The sequence below is a fragment of the Amphiprion ocellaris genome, chromosome 24, assembly GCF_022539595.1.
Source record: "Amphiprion ocellaris isolate individual 3 ecotype Okinawa chromosome 24, ASM2253959v1, whole genome shotgun sequence".
NCBI lineage: Eukaryota > Metazoa > Chordata > Actinopteri > Pomacentridae > Amphiprion > Amphiprion ocellaris.
In genome coordinates, this window is record NC_072789.1 from 21370921 (window position 1) to 21389624 (window position 18704).

Consider the following 18704-nt stretch of genomic DNA (forward strand, 5'->3'; position numbering starts at 1 on the left):
CAGCTGCACAATCGCCATTGCACTGCAACACATAATAATAGCACATTTTCCCACTGAAATGCATTAATGGGAGGGTGGAAAACTGGTGCCGTGGTCGTGTGAAGTCTTGTAGATCAATTGATTTCAGACAAATTGACAAACTACAAGAAACGCAATTTCTGAATGTCAGATTTGAAATTATTTGAGAAATATCATTTTTTTTTTTCAATTTCATGCTCAGAAACTTTTCCTTTCCCACCATTTCCCAAGTATTGCTATTGCATTGCACTAACCAAGCACATATCAAATATGCCTGTCAAGTGAAACTGCGAAAGTTGACATCATTTGAATTCCATGTCAGTAGGCAGCATTTTCTTCACATAATTCACCCTGAAGTGTATTTTTAAAAGTGCACCATTAGAGTGTTTTTCCATTTCAGTATTGACAGCTCTCCTCTTTCTCTTATTTCAGTGGTGACTCTCTGATAGAAAGACAAAGAGGGGAAATGGCCACAGCATTTGTAGGCAGTATAACATTAAGTGATTTTTCTTTTTTCCCTCTCTCTTACATTTGGAATACTGGCATTGTTCTTGAAATAATGAACCAGAGCATAACTGTGAATCACACAGCATTTCATTTCTCACCAAGGAAATGAACACAGACTTGAGTCATTTGCCAGTTTGATTTCAGAATTACTGTGTATAAAGCATTGCCAAACATCCCATTTTTGTCCAGTATAGTCAGGGTGCAATAATATTGTAATGTTTTCTAAATGTAACTTCAGATCTGTGTATGCATATTATCAAACCAGATATAAACCTTATTTTGTTTATACATAAGTCATTGTGAAAGTCTTCTAACAGTTAGAGGAAACTTGTAATTTATTTTTTTAAAAATGTAATTTATGCATATTCTGTGTAACACATACATGATTCATTATGATATCCCATAAGTGGTATTTCTGTTGTAATAATGCTAAAATATAGAGGGAAAAATGACAATTGGAGGGTTTCTGGTGTCCCTTGGAATCTGTTACACATCTCAAACTATAAGAAGACTCAGGATCCACTATCCAATCGCCAGTTACTATTTGATGGCCCAGCATTGATTGAAATCCACCATTTAATCAGAGAATCATTAAGAAAAAACACAATGCAAATAATGATCGTTATGAAACATGTAGATTTAGCATTCAATGTGTTTGTTACAAAATTGCAAAGCAACCCCCCCCCCAAAAAAACAACAACAAACAAACAAACAAAAAAACAAAAAAAAAACAGGAGCATTCTGTCAGTTGAACACATTCAGGAAGATACTGAAGCAGTTTTAAAGGTAAAAACTTGTCTAGTTGAATAAAGTCTTGAGACCTTTTTAGTCTTTGAAGAGCATACTCCAATATTCTTCATATTTATAAATGGAATCCAAGAAATCCAATGTTGTGAAGTGGTACAGTTACCCATATTTCCAATTCTTAAATATGTTCTTATATGATATGGCCAGTAGCATATATGTGAATTGCATCTGCATAGTCAAGCACTGATAAAAATAAATAAATAAATAAATAAAAATTGCCCCTACAATCTATATCCTAGTGCTGAAAGATTTCATGAAAAAAATATGCACAATTTAATTTAGAGTTTTGTCATCAGTTTGTCAATATGTGTTTCAAAAAGATAATCATCTACCCAGATATATAGGTACTGACAACATGATTCCTTTTCAATTTTAGCTCCAGTTATTATAATAATCATAAAATATAAAGGTGATTTTTTCATTTGAGATCCACTTAATTGGTCTGGATTGAATAGCTATAAAGTGGCTATAAATTAGACAGGACTATGTCAGAAGAAGGTGCTGGTGAATAAATGAGTGTGTCATCAGCATAATATCAAATAGAACAGTTGTTAACCACTGATCCTGGCTCATGTATAATGTGAACACATTAGGAGCTAATACTGAGCCCTGTGGTACCCCTTATGGAACTTCAAGGAAACCAGATTGATTGTCATCCTCAGCTATTTAATTAGTATATGTATGATCCACGGTGTTAAATGCTTTTGACAAACCATTGCACAAAGGAAAACTATATTTATTTTCATCCAGAAAAAGGGTCATTTTATACCTGACATAATGCTTTCAAAGTGCTATGTAAAGGTCTGAAACCAAACTGTTGTGGGTTTAAAATGCAATACTCCTGCAAAAAGTGACATATGAGCATGAGAATACTCTCTGTCAAAATTAGCTTGACTTTTCCATACCTTCATATTGCAGGTATAAACTGGGAGACACTGCTAATTAGCCCATTTTAAAGATGCATAATAATTTTTCTTCTTTATATACAAATAACTGTAAAATAAAATAAGATTTTCCAGTGACAGACACTAGTATAGAGGCATCAAATTAAATAGACAAAAGCAGAATTGTCAACAATAGATAACCACTTGTGTAAATTGGCCATTAGAACTGTCTGTAAGTCCCTCCTTACTTTTTCAAATACTGATTTTAATCATTCTGATTACCCATCAGTCCTACTTGCACAAACATATTCAGCCAAAAAATGTCAGCATAATGTGTGTTTCTGTTCATTTGGCATTTAGAATTCTGTTAGAGGTCCCGAGTGTTTGTGAGATGTGGTCCATGATGTGTCTCCAGGCGGCAGGCTTAGTTACGTATGCAGTCTATTTTGGGGGGACATAGTGCTTTGAAATGAAGCGTTGACTAATCTTAACACATCCTGGCGAGCGCCTGGTAGCCATGCTTCTCTCTCCGGCTCCTTTTTAGTGACGGATGCGAGGAAAGGGGAGAAAATATCGATGGGGGGAGACAAGAAGGGCGATGAGAGGGTGAGGAGGGGAAAGGTAGAGTGGAGAGCAGGGCCTGTGCACATCCTACAGGGTGTATGAGGCTGCCAGAGGTCTTGTAATCCTCCCCCACCCCTGCCCTCCATCCCCTCTATCATCCCCTCCACCTCACCATGACAAACCGGATCTGCTCTCTATCAAAGAGCCACAGGCTACCTCTCCTCTTTCTTCTCTCCTTTCTTACCCAGCGGTCCTCATCCCATTTGTCATTTATACTGCCTCGGTCTTGGTCTGCTCTCGGGGACAGGCTGTCGCTGCCAGGCTTGGCCGTCGAGCTCCTCCAGTCTGGCAAAGGAGGCAGCAACCAGTTCCCCCCAATGGCAGCATTTAGAAAGCCACTTAATGGGTTTAGGCACGTTTGCTAATTTGTCAACAAGTTTGGGACGCTGAGCTCGCTGCCAGGCCGGTTGGTCTGGCACTGGACTGGAAGGGGGGTGTCCATCGGCCAACCGATTTCTGGAGCCATGGATGAAATCAAATTCAAAGGGCTTTGCATACTTGACTGTTTGTGTGTTGACACTTGGAACAGCAGTGCTGAGTGGCTTGCAAACAGCTGATGTACAAATTCATTATTTTTTATTGGCCTGCATTTTAATGGAGATGCATTTGGATTTTTCCAGTGCAGTAGAGGGGAGATGCAGTAAACAAAAACTTAGCTTTGCTTTAGAAGAACTTGCAAGTTTATTTGTGTGTCCTCGTATGACATGTTGAGTATTCAGATCACTGTAACACATAAAGTTCTATCATATAGAACTCTCCCATTTTGCTTGAAGTTTTGCAGAAAGTTGCACTGAAATTATCTTAAATTTAATTTGTAATGGATTTTGTTGCATCACGAGTGTTTGAAATGTCAAATGGGTATTACAAACACACAAAATGCATCCTCTACAGCTGTTGCAACCTTATTAACTCTGCTCCAGTGCGCATTGATTTAACCCCATTTTGGGCCTTATGACATAGTCTGGCTTACTAAATGTAGACTGAGTATAAGCCTGCAAGTGGCAACGTATTACATGCAACATAGCATAAGAACAAGCTAGGACTACTAACTTCAAAGCTGAAAATGACAAGTTTTGATGACAATTTGGATTGTGCAATGAGTTTGATGTGCTTGGTTCTTTTGGTGAATGGTTGCACAGATCTGGAAAGATTAGATTTCTCTTCGATTTCGACCATGTTTGCCTACAGATTTACCAATCATTTTTCACCCATTTGGCAGTCTTTGCATCCTGCATCCTACTAAGTGCCGCTCAACCCTAACAGTGATTGCTTTAAAGAAATACAAACAAATTGGAATGTTGTTTTGCCTATAGCAGAATGATAATAGGTGCAGTCAGACCATTCTACAGCGCTGTGCAGATAGGTCTGGCGAGCCTCATTATTCTCACTTATTGGGTCTGTTTCTACAGCTTCTGTGGCTTCAGCTTCTGTTTGTGCTGAATGCAGATAATAATATAATGAGAACTCTCACTTAATGCATTTTATTTTTCACAGAATGTGTCTCAATATGCACAAATGTTAAAACCAGTTATTCAATTCAATTCAATTTTATATAGTGCCAATTACAGTCAAATTGCCTCAAGACACTTTACAGAACCCATATGCCTGAACCCCAGAGCAGCCCTAAGGAGACAGTGGCAGGAAAACACCCTTTTCACAGGGAAAAAAAAAAAACATAACAGTCGGACTCCAAAATATGTTTGCGAAACATCTCTAAATTGCAAGTGTGTCAATTGAGGTTTTAGTAAATTTTGAGTTTCCAGTAATGGAACTTTTTGGTCATAAGATCTCTCTATAACGGCAAGTTTATAGAGGAATTTGTTCTTTCTTGTTTATCTAAGAAGCAGTTTAATTGGCTTTATAACAGGTTACAAAACATCCTGTATAAAAGACTCGTGAAATTACAGTTTTATTTCGATGAGTAGGTTAGTTTTTTTCTTCTTGTTTGCCACTTTAGTATTTCCAAGAGGGCAAAATAATATATTTGTTGGGGACTACTTTCAGTGGCTGATTAATCAACATTTGGTTCAGTTTCTCATGCAAACTGTGGCTATTTTCAATACTATAATAGACACATTTGTTATGGCTTCCAGTATTTTTTTTCTCAGTAAAAACAAAACTGTGTATAGAAGCTAAGTGGATCTCAAATACAATAATGAAACTATTAACCAGGGAAGAAGTCTTCTGTTTTCATAAAATACTAAAGATCAGTCAAATTAATTCATTCAAGCACCACAATCCTACTTTAATTTCTCCATTTTTAAACAGTGAAGATTGCAGGTTAGGAAGGTTTTAGGGTTTAAGGCAACAGAAAAGAACAGTGAACTGACAGATTAAATGAATTGCATCTATTTTAAACTCTCAATCTGCATTGAGTCGGTGCCAGAAACCTTTCAGAAGTAAAGCTGAGGTCTATTTTTATGTTTCCATGAATCCAGGGTTTCTAAGCACAGGAGACCAGGCAGCCAAGGGCAACTACGGCCTGCTGGATCAAATTCAGGCTCTCAGGTGGATCAAAGAAAACATCCAGGCCTTCAAAGGAGACCCAAAGAGAGTGACCATTTTTGGCTCGGGCGCTGGAGCGTCATGCGTCAGCCTGCTCACCCTCTCGCATTACTCAGAAGGTACGTGTCTTACAGCACAACCACAGTGACATTTGTTCACACGCGAGGGTTTTTTCATCATTTTTTCCTATATATGTGCATCTGCCATAAAGCTTTGATGCACCAAAGAGCAGTGAATCCTGGAGCTTTGGGTCACTTTTATTGAAATAAAATGTGAACTGGTGACAGATAAATAATGGGACAGCTCAACTTTAATCTGGATTCGCTCACATATTTTGTGTTTAGCTGCAGAGAAGAAATATTCAGCCAAAAGCAATCACAAGTAGTTAACAAATATGGTCGAATATGTTTTTTATGGTCCTATGTCTTTATGTCTCTTTTACTGTCGTTTTGTGTGTGTTTTATAGGTCTGCTTTTATTGTGATGGTCTGCGTGACATATTTCTTTTCTGAAACCACATATTTTATGCTTTAGTTTTAAGAAGAGTGGAGAGAAGAAGAACATCTGAAATGCTCACATTTATTGGGCATTTTCCATACATGTTAAATTCAGCTTCTATTCTGTATGTACATATGTATATATATATATGTATATATGTAAAGGTGGATCAGAAATGTTAGCAAACCACTGAGCTGCACCAGGAGGGATCTTGGTGTATCTTCCAGGTTATTAATACTCTGTAATCTGAGTTCTTTAAATAGTCCAGGAGCAGAGATACAAGTGCTGCTGAGGAGAAAAGTTCATCCATAAAGTCCCAGAACACAGTAGACTGGAATAAATCTCAAATGTAATCTAAAAAAAAGCTTCTTGTATCAGAAAACTTCCATTCTTGCATAAGAATGAAATAGATTTGCTGCTTGAATGGCACACAGAGGCCCCAAAATGTAGACGACTTGCATTACTGATGAACAATAAACATCTTATTTTCAAGGGATTTAATGCAATAATAAAAATAACGCAAGATGACAGATGAACAGATCAGGGGCTATTTATTAAACATCAGGGTTAAAATCTTTGACATCCAGGCCAACACTACTGGAGTTTCAAACTAGCAAGTTACTAAATTATTATTATTATTTGCCAGCAATAGCCAGCAGACATCATTATAATAATAACACTTTATTTATATAGCACCCTTAAGAACAGCATTCACAAGGTGCTTTGACAGTCACAACATGCAAACACAAACAATCTAGCAAGAAAGCAGTCAAATAAAATAAATAGTAAAAATGATAATAAGTTAAATGAGTAATTAGCTCAATTAGGATGTATATAAAACAAAAGAACCTTAAAAAACTAGAATAAGGTTGAAGATTTAAAGTTAGAAATTAAAAAAAATCTAAAAAAAAATCAGAGAATTGAAGAATTAAAGATGACATCACACCAAAGGATTAGGCAGCTAAAATTAAAATAAAGCTAGAGAGAACATATAGAATAAACAGGTAAACAGCATATAGATACAGGATAGAACACTAAAATTATTCAAGCTAAACTTCACAGAAAAGTGGGTTTTAAGAAGTGATTTAAAAGAAATTACTGACTCTGCAAGCCTTATCTCCTCAGAGGTGTATAATTTAGTGAAAACGTAGAGCTGCTGACGCCGTCCAATCAGAAAGCATTGAAATGAATAAGGAAAACCTCCAGCAGAACATTTTATGGCATTTTTCTACTCACACATGTTGAGATAAACAAATGCTAAACTGTAATTCTCATCTGATAACAGATTTAAAAATCCACATTATTACAAAGATCATGTCTTAATAGGAAACGTGTTGTATTTTTTGTTCTTGTTGCAACCAAAAAATAACTTGTTTTCTTTGATCCAGAAGATTTATTGCTTTTCAGAATAAAGAAACCCTCAGATGTGTCTTTTAGGTTTAGAAGCACAGTTTCGACATGGCATGGTGGCGACTAACTTAGATGCAGATTTGCTAAGATTTTTAGTTGGAAAAGTTGCTCAATTTGATTTAAACTCTCCAGAAACCACAAACAAGACAGTGAAAAAAAGACCACACCAGCTTAAGATGAATGCACTGAATCAGTCTTTTCACATCAGTTGTTCAAACGGCATGTTTTGCAATCTGTGGCCATCTGCATCAGAGGAGAAGGAAGAGGTTTGTTACTGTATTTACATCTTTTTATACTTGCATTATTTATGCAGAGTTTAAAGCGAGTAGCCACAAGGTTGCTGTGTTTTCAGCCTCTCGGAGCTCTTGGCTTTCACAAATGAATAGTTCAGTGCAAGTGAAATTTAGAAGAATGGTCTGATCCATCTGTCAAAAACACGGATCTCAAAAAATACAGACTTCGCTTTTCTATGAAATTAATTTTTATGTAGTCTTTGCCCTATTGGCAACCAGAGACTTTTTTCTTGTGTTGCAATCATTATTTCTGCTTTATTTTGTCAACAAACGCCTTGCAAAGCATTTGTGTTTTAGTGTATAAATGCATCCTCTGGAAATGTAAAGCTGCTTTTTGCATTTGGTCAATAGCCAGAAATATCGTAAGCAACATACCAAGCTCATAAAACCCCTGTCGCCGTGTATAAATAGCTTTGAAGTTACCACCGGAGTTGAGGTTTAACTGATACTCCACATCTGACTAACGGCGGCGGCAGTAAAAGCTCAGCTAACCAGGCCTTGTGGGAAACGTCTGTGCTCAAAACATACTTTTCAAGTCGGCCTGGTTGAGTCACCACCACTGTGTGTTTGCATGAGTATAAATAGAACTTTGTGAACAAAAAAAAAAAAAAAAAAAAAGAGAGCGAAAAGAATACACACAACTCCAGAGTTCCTGGTGTATTGTGGCCTAGTTTCTGATTGGCAGCCCATGAAGCTGCGCTAACAATGTTCCAGAATGTGGAAAGTGCCTAAGGTGTCGTTGGTATAAATATCTTTTATGTTCTGGTGTGTCATTCGTTCAACAGGGACACAAAGATGTAAAGTCAATAATCTGAATCAACCTTTTATTTGCCATGAAATGTGTTCGGCTGGCATGAAAAAGATACACAGCTTCTTCAAATTCCTTTTGACCGAGCTTCTGTCAGTTATGTGAACTATTTATCAGCAAAGTTGCACCAAGCCAACCTACAGTAACACTTTTATACTGATGTTTTTTTTTTTTATTATTTCTTGACTGCAGAAATATAAGCAGCTATATAAATAAAAGAAAAGCAAACTCACTGTTATTTCTTCTACACAAGCTGATTTCATCGAGTCAATTAATTTGTTTCTTTTAAACCCCATAAACAGCAAAACTCATTTGAGAGGCATGTTTTCTTTAAAAACATTAACAAAACGGCACTTTTTATCAGACCACAAACATTAAATACACACAAATTTGGCAGATTTACAATGTGACATGCTGTTCCGTTGGGAATATAACCAAACCTAAGCTTGAAATTGTGATATTTTAATCAAAAATTTTAAGTATTAAGTATTAATACTAACATTCGGAAAAAAAAAACATAAAAAATTGCTCCAGCACAACAACAAAAAAAAAGCTATTATTGACATAACTGCAAACAACAGTTACATGACAAAAATTTTGAAATACCAAAACGCAAACTGTTGGCTCTATCTAGAATGAATAAAGCCTCTTGGAGCTCTTGGCTTTTACAAACGAGTAGTTTAGTGCATGTCAAATTTATACAAGTGACGAGAAGAATAGTCTGACCCATCTGACCCAACATTTTTATGTAGCTGATAGTAGTTTTTAAAGTCTCATTAAATAATACCAAAAATAAACCATTGGCTCTCATTGGAATTAATGAAAAAGCAAATAATTCTGCATTTCTCGCTGCATTTGTAAATTCTTGAATGATTCAGCTACGATCAACAGTCATGTCACAAAAATTCTGAAACTTTTCAGCTGAACTGCAGGCTGCGTTTACACAGAGCAGAGAGAAAACAAGCATGGCAATTAAAAATGCAAGTAGCAAAATCTCAATAGTATGTATAATTATCTTTTTCCCCAGTGTTGGTAACACACTTCAAAAAAATGGTGCACATGTTAATTCTATTTTTTGTCCTGTTTTTTAGAATAAATACTCAAAGAAATTTTACTTTTTCAAATGATTTGTGGAATGTAGTTCGGTTATACTATATAAAAGACATTTCTGAGTTCTCTCTACTTCTAGTCATGGTTGTGTGGTTTCAATAGAGGTACAGGACTTTACACTGCACTTGAAAAATGAGCCCATAAGGTGGTTTCAACAGCCAGACAGTAGCTGCAACACATCTAAAGAACCTCAGTTATCCATCAGGAGAAAAAGGCAGGCTAGATTCAAAATCGTCAGCTTTAATGCGTTAACTAGCATAGAAACGTGCCATTTTGTTCCATCTACAAATGACTTGCAAGCTACTTTGACAAACATGTCCCCCTTTTGACTATGATTTAGTAATAACAGCTAACAGTCGCTTTTATGTGATTTTCGATAATTCATGACTACATCTATACAGCGTAAACGCTCACTGGTGGTAGATTGGTGCTCAATTTAACAACATCCTCTGAGTTTAGGTATCAGAATGTGTACTACAGACAAAAAAAATCTGAAATTGGTGTATCTTGCTACTAAAAGCCCATCTACCATTAAAATGTAATTGGTTCCATTAGCAAAAATATGGCTGTTCCCATTGCTTTTTCTCAAAATAAATGTTTTCAACATAAAGCATGTGGACACTTTCCCAACAGCGTTTTTTTAGTGTGTGTGTGGTTCACTAACACCAGTTCCAATTTCAGATCTGTTCCAGAAAGCTATCATCCAGAGTGGCACAGCCCTGTCCAGCTGGGCTGTCAACTACCAGCCGGCCAAGTACACCAGAGCCCTCGCCGAGAAGGTGGGCTGCAACATGCTGGACACCATTGACCTGGTGGAGTGCCTGCAGAAGAAGAACTACAAGGAGCTGATAGAGCAGTACATCACACCCGCAAAGTACCACATCGCGTTTGGGCCTGTGATCGACGGCGACGTGATCCCGGACGACCCCCAGATCCTCATGGAGCAAGGAGAGTTCCTCAACTACGACATCATGCTGGGGGTGAATCAAGGTGAAGGGTTCAAGTTCGTAGATGGGATTGTAGACAGCGAGGACGGAGTATCAGCCAATGATTTTGACTTTGCCGTGTCGGATTTTGTGGATCATCTCTATGGCTACCCGGAGGGCAAGGACACCCTGCGTGAGACCATCAAATTCATGTACACCGACTGGGCAGATAAGGAGAACCCAGAGACCCGACGCAAGACCCTGGTGGCTCTGTTCACCGACCACCAGTGGGTGGCCCCGGCTGTGGCCACGGCCGACCTCCACGCCCAGTATGGCTCACCCACATACTTCTACGCTTTCTACCACCACTGTCAGAGCGACATGAAGCCCAGCTGGGCGGACTCGGCCCACGGCGACGAGGTTCCATACGTGTTTGGGATCCCAATGATCGGTCCGACAGATCTCTTCAACTGCAACTTCTCCAAGAACGACGTGATGCTGAGCGCCGTGGTCATGACCTACTGGACCAACTTTGCTAAAACAGGGTGAGTCCTCCTTTTCCTTTTTCTTTCAGACCACACCATCACTCATATGAGGATCTGTTCTTATAGTATATCAGACAACATCTGCTTATACATCTAAAATTGGTCCCTTTCTTTCTTGATTTATCACATGGCCACAATGAGATACAAAATATATAATGCTGGAATCAATGCAACATACTCTGTACACTGTAAAATCCTGAATATTACAGTTTTATTTGCTACTTCCATGCAAAATGTCACATATCCTTGGTAAAATTTGTTGAAATCCTGATGAAAACAACAAATTTATGTTCAAATCATCCTAGAATGGATGTGTTATCTCCACAGGAAAATAACAATATACTGTATTTCTATATCCTGTTAATACATAAAAGGCTCCTGTTTTTGTCTGTTTCTTACAAATTTGCCTTCAATGCTTAATGTTAGCAGATACTCCAAAGACAGAGTTGTGTTGGGATATCAACCAAAAGTGAGCGTTTTAATGATTAGCCTGTGAGCGAAAGAGATCAAGTGGAGGTTAATAAAAAAAGTCAAATCCTCCCCCGGTGCTGCAGCAGTGCTGGATTTGATGAAAGGATATGCTGGCTGTTTATATTTGGAGCACGTTTTTTTGTTATTTTTTTTGTTGTTGTTGTTTATTTGCTTCGCACACCTTGAAATTAGGTATCAGGGTGTTTGCAGCCCAGTCAGACTGAAAATTCACTGGAAGGTGAAAAAATAAAGTCTTGATCAGTTTCATAGGCTGCAGCATTCAATCCCCCCTCTACTCTCCGTTTGGCTTACATCCAGCTCATGGATGATCAGCAGGGGACCCGCTGCCTTACAGACATTTTGGGAAGACTCATTTCTTTCATGCGTTTTTTTTTTTTAATTTTCAGTGTGACTCCAATAAAGAACCGACTGAAAGCAAATTCATCACTGGGACTGTAGCCATTTTTCGGCAAATCTCTGCCGCTCGTTGCGAAGTCTCCTGTTGTGAATTGCAGCAGATTGATGTTTTGAAACTTTTCCTGCTGTCAGAACAAAAGAAATGGATGGTTTGGATGTACGCAGAACATGATGGAGTGTGATTGTGGCAATGCATGGACTTGGTGTTTCTTACCCTGATGCACCCATCACTTTGGAACAGGGTAAATCTGGACTCATCAGACCACATGACCTTCTTCCATTGCTCTAGAGTGCAATCCTTATGCTCCATAACAAACTGAAGCCTTTTTTTTTCCTGATTAGCCTCAATGATCAGTGGTTTTCTTAGAGCTACACAGCTGTTTAGTCCCAATACTTTGAGTTCCCTTCGCATTGTGCATGTGGAAATGCTCTTTCTTTCACTATTCAACATAGCCGAGAGTTCGACTGTTGATTTCCTACAGACATCTAAGAGTTTGTTCTGACCACATTTGTTCCTCAATGATGATGGTTCACCACTATCCTTCCAGGTTTTAATAATGCGCTGGACAGTTCTTAACGTGATTTTAGTAGTTTCAGAAATCTCCTCAGTTGTTTTCTTTGCTTGATGCAGGCCAATAATTTGACCCTTCTGAGACAGATTAACATCCTTTCCATGACCACAGCAAATGTCTTCCGACATGGTTGTTTAAGAAATGAGAAGCTCCTCACGGCATCAGCTTGGGTTAAATAAGTTGTTGCAGCTGAAACATATTTATCAATGCAGTAATTATCCAATGGTAGGCTCCTACCTATTTGCTTAGTTAAATCAAGATGGTGATTTTTTATTTTTTTTTGGACTGGCAGTGTACCAGACTTTCAGGATTGCTGGATTCTCAGAAATTGTCCTCACTTCACAATCTGTTTCCTCACTGGGGTTTTGCTGCTGTAATCTCAGAAAAACAGCAGGTTAGACTCAACATCCAACCCCTGTAGGTTCCTCTTACTGTCTTGATACTGAAGTAGTTGCAAGATGAGTGTCTATGGATGTTTGGTCTTGTCTTGGGTGGTATAAATGTAGATAAACAAGGTGATATATACTTGCATTTTACTTACTTAGTCAGAAACACTTGTCTTACAGTCTGCCACATAGGCTCCATCTAGCTGTATATGCTGTTCTTTTGGTTGCTTCAGATGAATATTTACAAATATTCCTCAGTTTGAATCTTCAATCCGCTGATGATCTTATCCTGACCTTGTTTCTGATCTCCATGTCCTCACGTTTCTCTTACATTCCCTTTTGCTCGATGGATTTCCTTCCCTCATTACTGCTCTCTTCCGTCTTGTCATTTTTCTTGCATTCTCCTCCATCTGTAGGACAGTTTGCATCTTCTTCTCATTCATTAATAATCTCCTCATACTTCCTGAGCTGGTCTTGCTCAAGCTGCTCTTGCGCTAATCTTCTTGAAGTCCACAGTAAATTATTTATACGATGTACTTAAGGCATAATTCAGTTATCTGATATGTTTTTCTATTGGTGTTAGGGGTTTTGACTTCTAAAAACATCCTAGAAAGAACGCCGAGATTAACACTGGTTTCAGATTTCTGTTTGGGAGCCATCGGTTTTAGTTTGTAAAGCAAATGCTGCGGTTATATTTAGAACCAAACAAAGAATGAGCAATTCCCTGGACAAACAGCGGGTATGGGTGATTGGTTTTTACAGCTCGTTCACTTTTCTGAGCCGTGGCAGAGGTCGTTCACTGAGAAATAGTAGCGACTCTGCAAGGGGAAGTGTTCAGATTTGGCCTGAAAGTCATTAGATTTGGTGGATCTGGTGCTTTTATTTAGAAGTGCCTTCTGAGATGGTTACAATGTAGAGTAATTTTCCTCTTTTGCAGATTCCAGGCTTTACCTAAAGAGTTACTTTAGGCTTTGGGACAACACAGTTATTACACAAAGTGGTGGAATCAACAGTTTTGAAGCCCGTTCTTTGACAAAAGACTAAAAATTTAGGATATGCCAGCTTCTGCAGTTTTGATTTTGACCTAATATTTGTCTTTTGCAAGCCACAAAATATTCAAAAGTCACACTATACAGCTGGATTATTTATTAAACCAGCTGCAGCTTCAGTAATTAGTTAATCCTCTGATCCCCAAGCAGTATCGGGCCATTTATTTTTAGATTTTTTTGTTTCTGTTTTCCTCACTGTAGGCGCATTTTTCACTGCAATAAGAAGTCCTGCACCTCTATGGAAACACCACAACCATTTTTTTTAAAAGGAGAGAGAACTTAAACATCTATTTTGTGCATTACAATGCCATTAGAATGCCATAAATTATGAAAAATGAAAGTTGATTTTCTTGGATTAATTCTTTTACAAATAGGGGACAAAAATAATATCAGCACGTACAAAATTTTCGCAATTGGCCACAGGTGTTATCAATCTATATCTCTTTTACTACTTGAATTTTAATTTGCTTCAATACTTCTGATCTATTTTGGGTATACACAGCCTACAGTCCAACCTAGTTCCCCTATAAAGTCCCTACATTTGTCACATCACTGCAGTGTTGTGAAATTGTTTATTTTTGGTGTAAATCTTTGAATGAGATGTGTAGACTAAAATGATTTTGATGAAATATCATGATTTTGAGCTTAGATTTGGTTAATTTTTGCGATCGTGTCACAGAAGATGCATTCAAGGACCATTGCAAAGTTTTTTAAAAATCCAGTAATTCTGCAATTTTGCGTAACCTTCAATGATAAATGGTGTAATGTTGGTAATTTTTTCAAGCGAACATGCCTTTAAAATCTGCTAGTTTTCATTTTTGAAATAGTTTTTTTTTTATTTTTAGCTTCTTACAGCTTTATCAAAGTAAAAACACTTCGGGGTTTTTGGATTATTAGACAGAATTGGATGGGCCTTTCTTCAGGCTCTGCAAACTTTCATACATGAAACTACCACTTGAAGCTAACTGTTGGTGAAAATACCAACAAAAACAATGCAACGTGCTGCCCTGACCTGGACTTTTAAGGCCAAACAACGTCTGTAGGAGCTGCTTTGTTCGTGGACGTTTGGAGCTGCTCAGCTGTCAGACAGCACGAGGTAACGGAGAATACATGAAAGCTCATCCAAGTGCACGGAAGCATCTGTTGCACTTTTCGCGTCTGTGAATTCTCAATTTTTCACACACCTGCTAGAGTGAGAGGAGTTTAGTAATCCAACCTATGGCAACAGTCACTATATTAGCAGACTGGGAACATTATTTGGTTCACTCGGTGTGGAAGATGTTTCCTTTTTTTTCCACATTTGTGCAGATTCAGAAGCACAGGAGTGGCATATTGTTCCAGCATATGTTAGCGCTGAGATGACAGACCTTAAGTAAAAACCTGCCACATGCTTGCAATGTCTTATGTGTGCTTCCATATGTAGACACCAGTTGGAGGGCAGAGCTGCAGTATCTGTGTCCAAGCTTTTTATTGAGAAAGGCAGATTAGATAATTAAGCAGGTGGAGCTTTGAACATATTGCATGCATGTGTTTGCCCCAGATACCCTACAGAATAGCATAATACAGGAAATAATGCAGTTTTCAGTATGTAGATTGAGGTATAATGGGATCATGTTTTTGTAATTTCTGTTTTTTTTTTATTGCAATGCATGCAATGTGTGAAGCATATGAGGTTACAGAAATGAGAACTCCGTTGTTTATGCCCTAAGACAGTCAAACATGCAGCCCGTGGGCCAAAACTGGCCCGCCAGAGGGTCCAATCCGGACAGCAGGAGAGCTGTCATTTTTTTATAGGTTGTTATGATTTTATCCAGCCCACTTCAGATCAAACTAGACTGAATGTGGCCTCTGAACCAAAGTGAGCTCTAAAAATTTATTTCTGCTCCTCCACACCTTCATTTAGACAAAGAGGGAAGTTATTTAAGCTGATTGCAACACATGAAAGGAACTTTATATTACCACAGGGTTGCTTTTACAAATTAAGCCTGTTTAACATCTGCTTAAAGTGAAAAAAGGGAACATTTGGAAGAAGAAACAGAACAATCTTCCACTCAGGTTCAATATTTGTTGGTGTATTAACTTTTTTTTACAGTTTTGATTTGAAAAAAGTAAGAATGTCTGTTCTTGACGTGAGATTTTAAGATTAGTAGAGTTTGTTGTGTTTTTTGTGTGTGTGTGTTTTCAGGTGGAAATTTGAAAAAAAAAAAAAACAGCTCAGGTCTTAAGGGATTAAAATACACTGAATATTTCCTAATTTTATGTTTATTGATGTAAGAATATTTTTATAATTTGCTTTTTTTCCCCCCAATTCAAATGAGAGGTTTTAATTTTTTTTTTTAAGGAAAGTTTTTGTGAAAGTGTTGCAACATGTTGGGAGAATTTCTGCAAGAAAAAAAAAAGACAATTGGGATACATTTTTTAAAAAATGCCTAATTAATCTTAGTCACAGTTTTCAACCGTGTTTGTCCAGAAGACTGTTTGTCATCCAATTCCAATCAAATTCACTTTCTCTCATTTTGTGCGACTACCTGACTAACATAAGGCAAAAAAAGCACAAAGCCCATGATCAGTTTTCACAGTTTAACTTATAAAATACAGTTTTAAATGCATTAGTGAAGCATAGCACCCAGAAATAATTGGTGAATTGTTTCAATTCTGGTCTAAACTCAAGAAAAAGCACATTTAGGACAAAGGTGTAGTGAATCCTTTAAGACATTTCAGTTACTTTAGTAGCTTTTTTCAGTAAGTGAACATGCGAGGAGTGACTTTATTCCATTTACATGTTCTATGCATTTTTTTTTTAAAATCACAAAACAGTATTAAAGGAACTGTACTTACTTTGGTTTAGACTTATCCGCTTCAATGACACAAAGATATGAGCTTGAATCTTGAAGTTTGCAGGTTGTGATCTGTATAAATGTACATCTATGACCCAATAGCATTGTCCAATAGTCTGAATTGGTTTCATTTTGCAACTGTGAAGTTTCCAGAGGTTTGTTGTTCTACATTTTGAGTCTTAAATAATTAACACAAAATGACATTAAACCCCCGTTGCATTGAGTTGTTGGCAGCAGATCCTCCTCCAGGAGCTCAGAAACCTTTTAAAGATGTGTTTAATTGCACAAACTAAGGTTTAAGTCTGCTCTGTTTGGTCTGAAGCATTAAACTTGAGTTTTGTGTTGGTTCTTTGGGGAATATTGGGTCAACAATGAGCCAAATGGCCTCCGACTGATGCTCTCTGACTCAGACAGTGGCCTTGTGATCTGGGGTGTAGAAGCTAATCATTAAAGCCAGCTGACATGCTGACATGTTGGCAGAAGAGCTGGAAAATGAGAGTGCTGCTCATTCACTCCAGACTACTGTTAAATTTCTAGGAATTATCTCACAATAAGTGGTATTTTATGAATAATATTCAAATCTAGTGAAAGAAACCAATCAAATATTAAAGAACTTGTAAAAATACAAAGCACTCTGCTCTGTAATTGATTTGTCAGATCAAATATGTGGTGGACCTTCAAATGAAAAGACCAGTGAAGCGGTTTTAAGACGGGCAATTTGAAAGGAAAAAAAGTCCAACGCAGAGGAGTCAGCAGATGGGATGTGTATGTCTGTTTATTGCCCTCCTTTGTTCTGCACAATCGGTGCAACAACCTTCCAGAAACTGTGATTACTTCGTTCCAGAACTCTTGGGTCAGCTTTGTCTCCCCGAAGGCCTCTATTGCTTGGACCGATTCCTGTTCTGTGCCTGGTTAGGACCCTTTCCAACTAACAGACAAGCTCTGTAGAGTTCAGCCATGATGACTCTGCAGGAATCTTAACTCTTGATTCCTCGGACTTGATGCAGGACGCAATGCTGCTCAATACCACATGATCTTCCTAGAGGAACAACTGACAGTTTGTGTTTCCTGATACGAGGACAGGCTGTTTGTTGAGGCTTATGTGCAACACTTTCAAAGATGAAGCTTTTGGGGATTTTTCAGCTGATCAGCTTTACATTTGCTTCTTATGAATGGAGAGATGTACGTTAACAACAATGCCAACTAAGGCCTGAACTACTTTCTGAACTACTCTACTTTTTTAGTGCTTCGTTTGTGCTGATCTGTGCCGCTAAAATTTTCGTTTGTGCTGCTATAGTTTCTGAGATATTACCAGTTTTATTTAGAGACGATTGTTACATTTCCCAAGCAGGACCCCAGGAAAATACCCAGAACCCAAACTTTATTAAAGTATCAAAAGGAAAACCGTAACAAAACAAAGAACCCCAACACAAATAAACCAAACAAAAGGTCAAAAAATGGGTTCGGAAAGGTGATAGAGGTAGATTGCCTCTATCACCCACTAAGCCAGCCAAAATGGCTGGAAGAATTATAATAAACAAAACCAAACAAAAGGAGGGGAGGGTGAAATAAATGTGCTTAGGGTGTAAACACAATTCAAAGGGGCTTTATTTCTCACAAGAGAGCTATTTGACACCCGCTGTCAAACGAACAGAGAAATATGATGTGCAGTTCTCTGAAGTCGGAGCCCATCTGAACAGCTCAAGAGTCTGTCTTTTAAAGGAGTGTCACCAATCACTGCAGCAGGTGTGTCGGATGCAGCAGCTGTAGCCACTCAGCCTAATCAACCAGTGGCCCAACACTGATCACATAGACACATATGGAAAAACAGCAAAACTACACAAATTTGCAGTCACAAAGCCACAAAACAAGTTTGAAAATGGCCAAAAATACAAGACGCAAAACTCAAGTGAACTGATCAATGTGTTTTAAGCATTATTTCCTTCACTGTGGTCACTCATGAATTAAAAAGTCCCCTCACAAACATATGGCCACCAAAATTGGGCAAGACACCACACAAACTCATAACACGATCACA

General features: G+C 37.9%; 1 protein-coding gene across 2 annotated transcripts in view; it reads left to right on the forward strand.

The window, feature by feature from the left end:
* Positions 1 to 18704, forward strand: part of nlgn4xa (neuroligin 4 X-linked a) — a 111549-nt gene that overhangs the window by 85461 nt on the left and 7384 nt on the right. For both annotated transcript variants that reach the window (XM_055008511.1, XM_055008512.1), the window contains 2 exons: positions 5279 to 5464; positions 10145 to 10934. In XM_055008511.1, the coding sequence (XP_054864486.1) occupies positions 5279 to 5464; positions 10145 to 10934 (976 nt within the window). The remainder of the gene's footprint in view (positions 1 to 5278; positions 5465 to 10144; positions 10935 to 18704) is intronic.